An 11,771-nucleotide genomic window follows, 5' to 3' on the forward strand; every position below is an offset into this window, starting at 1 on the left:
CAAGAATACTTTACAATAACTTAAAACTGTTCTCTAAACTTGATTCCTCGATTGACTTCCTGTTTGGTGTTGATTATCCTCCCAGGAGGATTCTAATTTATTAGTAAGGGCCCACAATGCTTATTAGTATTCAGTGGCCAAATAAGTTTCCTAAACTGGTGTAGAAATGTGAAAAAGTATCAAAACCTCCATACCGGAGCTGCAGTTGCCCAGAACATCCTTACATAACTGGTCTGTTTCTAGAAAGCTTCCGATGGTTAAGTGTGAACATCCCCCATTTGAAATTGTAGGGGTGCGCACCATAACAAAATAGTGAGACGAGAAAGCCATAAGCGTCTTATCATTAGCTACATTATCTAAAGACAGAGGGAGATATATTGAAAAAATATTCATAAATCATGTTCTTCGATCAAGCTGGTGCATCTGATTTGAGAGCAATTGTTCCCAGCGGTACGGGAGTGGCGATTAACAAAGAGTTGGCTAAGAAAGCGCCACCTTGGCGAGTTTGGGCCGTGAGCCAAGTAGTTTAAGTGGTCTGCCGTGTCTACCATGAGGGTAAAGTTTTAGCCACAGCCAGCATCTGTCTTCCAATGACACCGTATCAGCCTAGGCAGGAGTTATTGTGTACAATAGCAATTATAAAGGCAAAAATTCTACTTTTCAAATATTTACTCTAACTTACTGATTAAAGACTTTTTTGTCACCTTACGTGTCTTTCTGATCTTAAAACTGGTTGTATTAATCTGGCATTCGATGGATTTCAGTGAGAATTTTCATAAATTAAGTAGTGAGTTAATATATATATAAATTAAATACAAAATAAATCAAATAAAATGAATATGTGCCTGGCTTTTGGTAGCCTTGTGGCTGAAATAATCCTAATAAATAGTAAAACATTTAAGCATAAAAAATAATATCATTAAACCACATGGTAAAAGAAAGTGTTGTGGAGCTGTCCCTTACTGTCTAGGACTATTGGTAATGAATAGGTTAATGGAATAAAAAAATAAGAAAACAATTTCGAAAGAATAAACTTAGCCCATGAAACTACCGAAATTCCCTGCTACTAGGTCATTCACCCTATCCCTGAGGGGGGTTGTGAGTGATGCAAAATTGCCTGTCCACGATTGTTCACGGTGCAAAACCGAGCGCTCAGCTGTGCCGTTCTCGTGTAATCACATATTTGTAGAAGTTACCGTAGCAAACGTGGTCTCATACCTATTACAATTGTTTCAGGAACCGATATCAAATATTGTTGGCACACTTTAATGGTAGGGCCACTTAATCGTGCAATGGAGTATCTCGAGGAAAGCGACGCTTTTTAAATACCAATCATTGGATCACTGCCAGAATGTCTCGACATATTCGCTGACCTACCATATAGCCAATAGATCCGAGAATCGGTCCTGAATTTGAACAAGAAACCTCAAGGAAAACAGAGGTGTTGCAGACAATAAGTGTTGCAATTGGTCAAATCGACAAAAAGTACGAGTGAGTTTCAATGGTGATGAGCCTTCAATTGAATCTGTTAAATGGTTGTACCTACATGTTTTTTTAGTTTCGTTTAATTTCCTTTATATGATGACTTTATCTTGTGCATAAGAAATCAGATTAGAATTTATATGTTTTAAATTTTACAGCTTCCTTAAGTTAAGCACTTAAAATTACATTTTATATTTAGCAGCCATAATTAGAAGATTTACCTAGTAAAGGGTGTCCCAGTAAGAACGCCGGATTTCAAAAGAGTCTTATCCTTATCTGTATTTCGATAGGAATTCCCAAATTATCTGCTATGTTATCTGTATTAGGTCCCATTTGTAGTCATGAATCGCTACAAGACGGATTAACGCTTGGTCATAGTTAAAGTTCACTACAAGTACGGGGAACGTTTCGCTGAAACGGTTCGGAAGATGCGCGTTATTTTCGGCCGGGACAATGCACCAAATGAGTCATCTGTCCAAAGATTAATTTCTAAGTTCGAAGAAATTGGCTCAGTTTTTGACATTAAAAGACCAGTGCGCTGTCGGGCAGGTCGCTCCTTTGAAAATGTTGAGGCTGTACTTTTGGTAAAAGACCTTAACATGTGCCCTTACAAAATTCAACTCGCACAAGAGATCAAGCCAAGAGATCCCGTAAAACGGCTTGATTTTGTAAACTGGGTGGTTGGCAATCAAGATGAAAATGACAAAAACTTTGCTGTTCAGCGATGAAGCACACATCGCTGCATCGCCATTTAAGCAAGATCGTGCGATTTAACACCGTGTGACTAATTTCTTTGGGGATATTTAAAGTCACTTGTTTTCGCCAATAATCCTCAAACAATCCAAGACCTGAAGGAGGAAATTGTTCGTGTCATTCAACAGGAAGTGTGTGAAAAAGTGATGGAAAACTTTGTCAAGAGATGTTGGGCTTGTCATCAGGCAGCAGGAAAGCACTTACGAGACATAATCTATTACTAATCGGAGATACTATGCTTTAAGATTCATGTTTCATATTGTAAATTTAGCGTGAAAATATATGGTTCATTAATATTTCAAATCCGGCGTTCTTATTGGGACGCCCTTTATATTGATTCTAATCAACAGGTTAAAACTCGTAAGACCGTGTCCGTTTCCAAACGAAGCAATTACTACTCGCTTCAACGATTTCGCCCCTGTGTTTGAAACAGCACGGAAGGTATAGCTCAACGCTGAAATCCATGGGTTGTATCTCTGGTTTTTGGACTAGTTGGTGAAAAGGGAGCGCAAAATTGATGTTGTTCGGTGAATGGTGAATGTGTGATGCGATGTGAGGCGGAAGTGTGGCCACTGACCCGGCTCTACCAGCAAACACCGCCACACCTGTCGTAGGCCTACAACTCATTATTCGCCAGTGTTTAAACACATGTTTTAATTTCAAAGTCATTAACTGTAGGAGGGTGGGTTTTAACAGTTTGCGTGTTTCACTTCGCCGTTTTCAGAGTGCATATACTGGTTGGAATGAGACATACCGTCCTTTGCGAATCTAAAAGATTACTTAGTCGCGTTAGCAAGAAAAAGGCAATAAAAATAATCAAATATGTTATACAGGTGATTGATTTCGATCCCTCACACTGGTCGTCATCAGGCCCGATCGAAACTGATCGTAATTGTAACATATTTTATTTACTTTAAACGTTGGCAGTATACGTTTAGATACAGGGTGGGAAAAGGTCCCGGGACGGTTAAATATTTCATAAAGTAATAAAGATAGAGCTTCACAACTTCGTACACAGTTACTGGGAATTAAAATCATTTTAATATCATTATTCAGTGAAGCGCCACCTCTTCAGGTGGGGGGGGGGGGGGCGGCCCGCTATGAGTCAGAAGAAAATACGCTTTTCTTCTTACAAACAAATTCCTTTAATTTTATGTGCATATTAATGCACATCATATTAATGGTCTTTATTATTAAAATACAAACCCGAACTCAAACGGACAACCGAGTCCAAAATGACAGCTATTTAAATGGATTTGCAAATATGTTATACAGTACCTCCTCGGAGGACGCCCGCTAGAAGTTGGAAGAAAATCAAAACCTATGCATAGGTCGATATGCACATAACATTAAAGGGATTTATTAGTAGAATACAATGCTGCAAATTTTAGCTCAAAATAACAACTGAGTAAAAAATGTCAGTTGTGCAAAGATTCAAAAGGCAGATAAATCTTCGAACGGCTGCCATTTTTGACTCGGGAGTCCGTTTGAGTTAATATTTGCGGCATAATTTGATGTGCATATCAACCTATGCTTACGTTTAAGATTTTCTTCTGACTCCAAGCGGGCCGTCCCCCCGATTAGGTAGTGTATCACTGAATAATGTGTTAAAATGGTTTTAATGTCCAGTAACTGTGTACCAAGTTTTAAAGCACTATATTTATTACTTTTTGAAATATTTAACCGTCACGGGACTTTTTTCCACCTCGTATATCAAAACTGGTAAAATGGAGGTAATGTATTTCTATAAAAACATTATTTCAAATAATTATATTTGTATATTAATACTTCTAGAGTAGGATATATATGATGATTATAAAAACGTATTGAATATTTAGTATAATCTGTTAAGTATAATACCGGTATATGTGTTCTTACGTGTGTGGTAATAAAAATAAGCAGTGACCTAAATCCCAAAAGTAAAAATATAATGGTGAAATAAACATTTGGGCCGCTTTGTTATTTACGAAATACAGTAGCCCGGCGAACAGAAAAATAATTTACCAATGAGATGGGAATGAACGGAGGATTATTTCAACATTATGTTTGAACTACGGCATTACTACACTATGAAACAAAAAAATATCAGCCAACCAGAACCCTTTATTTATTTATTTGTTTGTTAACGGTTGCACCATTTTTACATGAAAAATACAATAATCTTACATACAGAAGAAGCAGAAAAAAACACAGTACTAAAGTAGTGAAAAAAAAACTGGAAAACAAGACTTCAATAACAAGACATAAAAAGATAAATAACAACTATAAATAACAAGCTATCTGAACAAGTTGACAAAAGAGAGATTCGAAAAACAAAACCAGTATAGGAACAATAACAATGATGCAATGCAGTAGCCGGGTGAAACTTCAGTAAAAAGGCAGAACAAACTTCATGAAAAACAGATAAAACTTGCAGAAAAATAACAATGTGATAAATTCTGTACAGGAACAAGATATAACAATAACAACAGGATAGACTATATTAACAAAAATAAGTAACAATGCAATCCCTTTAGAGTTTGCGTAAAAGGGCTGATACCAGATCCATCCAATCCTGTTCCTTTGAGGCCGAGTCAAATGGAGACGTTTGAATAATGCTTGTAATTCAAGAAACTACAGTAATGCTAGAAATGTTTTTTGCGAAATCGCCAAGAAGTCATGAACAAAATTTCACCTCTTTTATTGTCAAAAACAAGATTTTTTATAGGAAATGTAACACTTTGAAAACTTAATAAATAAATGAGTGTAACAACACACGTGTATTAAGTGCTGATAGAGTCGTTCCTCATAATGAAAATAGTCTATCAATTAATTGCTTATTTATCCATAATAACAAGAACATTTTATATACTCAGATCCGAGTCATTGTTTTATTTGGGTAATTTATAAAACAGCTGTTTATCTGTGGGGAGGAGGTAAACATGAACGCACTCTGAGATGCTCAATGAAACAACGATAGTGTAGTTGTTGGATTAGATTAAAGATTTTTGACTTTTTCAATAATAACTATTTATTGTAACTACAATGTTTCATAAGTTTCTTTGATTTTTATATATTCCGCTCATGTCTAAGAAGATCATTAAGATAGTGCGGAACCATCCTAATGATTCCGCACTTAATTGACTTGAAAATGCAAGGTTGAAAAAGGTTATCAAATTATCGTCCTGATAATTAAACTACTAACCAGTTGGAACTTTTTCAGAATCTGCTTATATTCTGTGTGAAAAAGTTAGAATGGCACACAAAATAAATAAAATATGAATTTTATGACGTGTAAATATATAACATGTTATTTATATTATCGATGCTAACGTAATAATGATAAATAAGGAATAACATAATTATGGATTAACTTTTTTCATTGATGTTACATTACATTTAGATCTGGTATTGCTTATTGGTTAGTTATATTTATTATACTAATTTGTATCGATGATATATTATAATCTTTAACTAACCAATGTACATGTACGTGCAAGGGTCTAGGATGTAACTGACCGAGTCCACAACGGGTATTTTAGAGTCGTCTTTAAATTCTAAAGTTAGAATCCTTTTAAAGGTTTGTAAATTCTGCAGTAGCTCATCTTTTAGGTTTCAAGTTGTTAGTGTTGGACCCACGTCTTATCATTCTTTAGTAAAACTGCTGTTTATGGTACTACTGACAGAATAGATTCGGAGAATTATTCATCCAAGTCCGAATCTATTCTGGGATATGAGATGGGTTCATTGTTTGCTAACGTCTACAAACTAAACAAAGAAAACCAGCTGGAAAATAGTCATCATTATACGGTTTGGGAGATTATAATCGTTGTTTATAATATATTATACAACTATATTTGGATGGTATACGAAATAGTAAACGATTTCCAATAATTGTGATTTTTGAAGTCTGTAACATTACTGTACTAAAAAACTAATACTATCCATGATATAGGTCTGCAATAGATGGATCCGATAAAATCGTATCATTTAGAATCTCATCTTTGCCTGTGTGTTTGTGTGCGTGTATGTATTGATCCATATTCCCCGTATGATTCAAATCTAAAGTAAACCAATTCAATTTCGCCAAAGTTATGAGGATTCTGTTATTCTACAGTAAAATTTTAATCAGGTTGAAATCGTAATAATGAGATAATTGTGAGGACCAATGATTCGAAAGTAGTTTGACAAATGATTTGATAAATGAACATTGTTCTTATGGCAATCAAATCCAATATGGCCCTCATGGACTTCCTTGGAAAACAATTAAAAAAACGAAAAAGAAAATTTTTGATCTCACAGTGTACTAGATATTTAATTTACAATCACTTTTGTATTTGAAAGAATATTTTTGGATGGTAAATAACCCTTCAACAGCTATTTGAAATAATCCAAGATGGCCGCTATCCTCCAAAGACTCTTAGATTCTTTATGAAGATTTTTTGGTCAGGTACCACGGTCTTGGTTACGTTTGTGTTTAACTTGTAATTTCGTTGTAATTTCAGCCCAAACATCATGCAACCAGGGCGCAGGCCGCGTGGTCTATGAACGGCTTCCGGACCAACAACTGCAAGGCTTTGACGATGATGTGGTAAGTGCAGAGATCAAAGTTACATCCTAAATAAATAGCTTTAGGTTAGGAACAGTCTTGGTAAGATCAAGGGGATTACGTACTCATCTTGCAAATAAATTGAAAGCAGGAAATGTTTAAAATAGAAACGTGTTTTTTTTTGCGTTCGCCGCTGTAATTTGGATTCACCAATTTTTTGTTGTCAACCGGGTCGCCAGATAAAGTTCCCTAACATTTTGCAGATACTGTAAAAATAGATCTTCAGTCGCTATTCAATGTCTATTTATTCACAATTTCATTTGACTAAGAGATTGTCATCGAAAAAAATCTATAGACAACAGTATTTAGTTGTTTGATGATGTGTGTTTTGTTAGCAAACTGGTGTTTACAAAAACGGAAAATAGCTTGTATAATAAATGGTTAGGCTAAGACTCATAAAAAGACACATCAATGTTGGATATCTTTCACTTAGAAACTGAAATAATTCCACGAAATATGAAAATTTGGTCAAATACCTGTAGTTCACGAACTATTCCTAAAGATTAATACATCAAAGTTTGTTTACTAAGCTTAAGATTGATACCTTAAATTTAGTTAAATACAATTTTGGTATTCTTAATCGTCATGTGTTTTAGCTTTCATTATTTATGTTTACCGATTTCCTCTCAAATGTACACTTTACACCACGCAGGTCAGAGATACGTCTCCACCATTCAGAGTGCTTGAGAAGTGTCAAGAGCTCTGTCTCCGGGATAGAACTGCAGCCAACAATCTCGTTAGAACTTGCACTTCCTTCGACTTTCAACCAGGGAGTCGGATCGCCTCCTTCAGTGGCATTGTGGAGTACGAAGAGTCTACCTGCTACTTGACTCGAGAACAAGCACACCCAGAGGGCATCGGCAACCTGGTCCTTGTACCCAACAGCGTCCACTATACAGAAGTCTGCCTATCATGTGAGTGATTGCAGTTAGCATGCAAATAATAATCTAGTGCAGGGTTCTCAAAACTTTTGGTCCGGCAACCCAACTTCATCTTTGTTCATCAATATTTGTATTGTTATAGTTTTCCTATTCATATGAAGTATAGTAGACTCCCTCTTATCCGGACACCTTTTAACCGGACATCGGTTTAATCGGTCTACACTTGGCAGAAATGACATCTCTTTAACCGGAAAATTTTTATCAGCATATCGGTTTAACCAGACTAGATCGGCAGGAAGTGGCCGCTACTAAAACGACTGTTCTTGTGGGAAAGATTTGGGACCAGTGATCACGTGTGTAAAAACAATGCTCTCCTAAATTTAAGTCAAATACTGTACACAGTATGCATTTAAACTGTCCGTTTTAACAAGTTTTTGGGGACGTCGGTTTAACAGGAAAACCCGTTATCCGGACTGGCTACGGTCCCGAGGAGTCCGGATAAGAGGGAGTCTACTTACAGGGTCAACTGTGAAACAAGAATAAAATACAAATTGTGAAGATGATGCAACTGAAGTACAATATTTAGTCCAAAACACTTGTATTTCAAACCCCTTAAACTATTGAGACTCGTAAAGCGTAAAGCTAAAGTTGAAAGAGACTGCACCAAGCTGGATAGAAAGCTGACAACTATAGGCGCTAGACATTTTCTCTATAAAACCTATTTCTGTGTTAATAGTTTGAAACATCAAAGTGGCGGGTTCCTTCTTACATAAATACGTTGTTGCCAATACAACTAGCTCTTTAAAATAATACTGGTTTAATCCAAGCTCTAATTTTTTTAAATATCCGATTTGTTTTCCCTCCGTGTTTTTATATGTAGCTATTATTCATAGAAAACATTCAAAGCAGCATCATGATAATGTTCGGTGATCGTGGCGATAATAGGAACATATTTACGTTGCGCCTAATTATTAGTCCAAAACATAGGCTAGGTTGGTCTGTTTCCGACATTGTCAATCTTCGATCGCAAAAACTTTATCGGCATAATAATTACAAACATCCTTAGTTTGAGGCTACAACTGACTTTATCGTCACACTGCAGCAATACGGTTGTTTCAAGTGCATACGATGCCCGGTTAAAGAAGCTCCTATTTTTCTCCCTAGGGTGAAAAGGGAAAAATCAGCTGGATTCGAGGAAATCAGCTGTATATTTGTATAGCAGCGAAATTCATCCGCTGATCCTGTCGAAAAAATAGTTCCGATTAACAATTAAATGTATCATGGAATAATTAATACAATAGTTTTTGTTTATCATAGTGTTAAATCACGTTAAATCGTGTGTTTCAATACAAACACATCCCTTTATCCACATTTAGGCAAAAGTGAAATTGAAAATAGATTCATTATTCGTTTTTTTCGTAATTGTGTTAGCGGAGTAATACATTGTTGCATAAAAATCTGTAAAAAGAGCGAAATAATTATTTGGAGCAAATTAATACAGCAAAACAATGTACGCCAGGTTTGTTATTTAACTTGCACAATGTGCAGTATGACGAAAGATTTAGCTGATAAAACGGGCTCAAATTGTCTTTTCGACCCCTGCTCATTTTCCAACCTCGGCTTTGTCTCGGTTGTTAAAGTAAAAGAGTCGCTTCAGGCCCTGGGGGTGAAATATAATACAACTACTGTTGAACTGTAAATGTTCTGTAAATATTTTAATATACTGCCCCTTGTGTAGGAATTGTTAAGCAATAATGTTAGATGAAGTTTTAGTGCTCGCTCAATCGTTTCAGTAGTAAGATTACCAGATGTTTCTCCATTTTCAGATCTCTTCCCGCGACCAACCCAAATAAATGCACCCCCACCACTGATCTAGAGCATCAATAACATCTACTAATAAATCCACTGATAATCAAGTATTAATTTAATGGATTTATGTGCACTAGGCTAGAAGTTCCCCAAATTGAAATTTGTTGACTGATAACAGATCAAAATTTACTATGTTGTGTGTTGTTTACTATGTTGGTGTGTGTGTGTTTTACTATGTTGTTTGTGATGTTATAACTGGTGATTTCATACTGTATCACACACTAAATAACTGATATGGAGTTATAAAGCACCTGCTTTATAACTACTGTACTTAAAATGCTGCTTTGATATTGAGGTTAAAACCGCAAAATTAAGGCAGTGATGTCGTTGGTTTGTATTCTGGTTCCCATATCAACCTTTTATGAATAATGAATATCACTATCAATTTTTTAATGTGCATGCCAGCTCTTGATTTGATAAGTATGTTGCTGTAAGAAAGGAAACCCTGAACCCACATATCCATTTAGCCTAATGTAATGCGTAACGGTTGCAACAGTTGCACGACTGTCCCTAGACTGTTTCTTTGGTGTGCGCACTCCAATTTAAAACAATGTTGAACATTTTAGTCGGGCAACTGTTGCGCGACTCAAAATCGCCTGTGTGCGCCTGGTCTAAAACAATTCCGGTTTCTCCGGGATGGATATAGGATAATAAAATGAATCCCTGAATCCATATGGTCTTAACCTATTTCGACAGATATGAGCAATGATAAAAAGGCTCATAATGGGCAATGGGTGATAACAATAAGTCTATGTGAGATGTTTGAACATCAAATCCATTTCATTCTTTTTTTTATTTAGTTTTATAAGTTGTTTTACTATTTGTATATTAGGGGCCCATATCATTATATAGTTTTATTCAATTTGATAAGTTCTAATTTTGGCTATAGTTTTTTGGTCATAAAACGAATGTACTCTTGAGGAAATAAGTACATATATATCTCTTCATTACTTGCTTGTAAGGAGTTAAAACAAATGTCTGTGTCTTATGATGGTACTCGTGTACCGTAGTCCACGCATAAAAAATATTTTCAACGATATTTTTTTTATATTCTCAATTTGTTTGTTGAAGTTTCCAAAGTTAAAAAAATTGAACCAGCGAGTCTAGGAAAACATTATAATTTGCTAAATGATCAATATTATTGCTGTCCTAGTGAGTAGTGGCTACAAATAGACTTTCCATCTAATTGCCAAAGGTATGTTTGTAAGGTTTTTTCTTTATATTTTTTATGATTGGAGACACAAATGGTGTGTGTTGATGTTGACTGATTTTTTATCGAGGGTGAACATTTTAGTTGATGCTTTACTCTCAGTTAAAATACCCAAACTTAGCAATAGTTAGTAAATCCCTTACGTTATCTGTCAGAATACTTGTAAAGGGTAATTCTGAGCAATTACTTGGTCAAAACAAACTTTTTCAGTTTGGGGTTGACCAAGTTATTGCTCAGAATTACCTTTTAAAGTTATTATTGTCAGAAAAAATAAGTACTTAACATCAATGTAGGTGTATTCCACAACTACACAGTGGTGTAGTGGAATAATCCTATATATTAATATACAAGCTGTGTATTTCTGAGACAAAGGTAAGTGTTCCCGCACTGGAATGACTACAGCTCTGGTATTTCCAGTCATAAAACTCTTATTAAAATTTTCTTCAGCTGATCACAAATACATAAGAGAAATCATTAATAAATCATATTATCAAACATCATTATTTATTCGTAAAAATATCGATATTTTAATGATACTATTATTTAAATTTTATGAGGAAAGCCAACTGAAATATCTTGGTATGTTGTAGCAAGCCGCATTGAACGGGAATGTCCAAACAGACATTATGTGTTTGAGCGCCATGCACACAAGAAGTTGAAGTTGCCAGTAAATGAGATCAAGGAGGTTGTGGCAGCAAACCGCACTGACTGCGAGGACAGGTGAGATTATAACAGAGGCAGCGTGGCGAGTGGCTGAGTTAGTGATTAGAATGTCAATTCTCTCCAGGACATTAGGGTTCAAATCTCGTTAATCACCAATACTTATAGCTTTGATAATATCAATTCATTGTAGGATATAGCTCCTGTAGTTTTTTATGACAAAATAGCATTTCTTACTGTTTGTAGTCAAAATATTTGCCAACATATTTCAGTCCAGTATCTTTGCAAGTGTAACATTGCCAAAGCTTACAACACATCATGTGGTGAT

The 11,771-nt window shown here is 35.5% G+C and overlaps 1 protein-coding gene across 2 annotated transcripts in view; it reads left to right on the top strand.

Annotated features, from left to right (window-relative positions):
• LOC128998659 (uncharacterized) overlaps positions 1–11,771 on the top strand; it is a 41,833-nt gene that overhangs the window by 9,957 nt on the left and 20,105 nt on the right. For both annotated transcript variants that reach the window (XM_054424885.1, XM_054424886.1), the window contains exons 2-4: positions 6,720–6,805; positions 7,476–7,737; positions 11,374–11,503. In XM_054424885.1, the coding sequence (XP_054280860.1) occupies positions 6,720–6,805; positions 7,476–7,737; positions 11,374–11,503 (478 nt within the window). The remainder of the gene's footprint in view (positions 1–6,719; positions 6,806–7,475; positions 7,738–11,373; positions 11,504–11,771) is intronic.

The sequence above is a fragment of the Macrosteles quadrilineatus genome, unplaced genomic scaffold, assembly GCF_028750875.1.
Source record: "Macrosteles quadrilineatus isolate MER2022 unplaced genomic scaffold, UCM_ALF_1.0 Scaffold_7__1_contigs__length_78375512, whole genome shotgun sequence".
In the NCBI taxonomy this organism is placed as follows: domain Eukaryota; kingdom Metazoa; phylum Arthropoda; class Insecta; order Hemiptera; family Cicadellidae; genus Macrosteles; species Macrosteles quadrilineatus.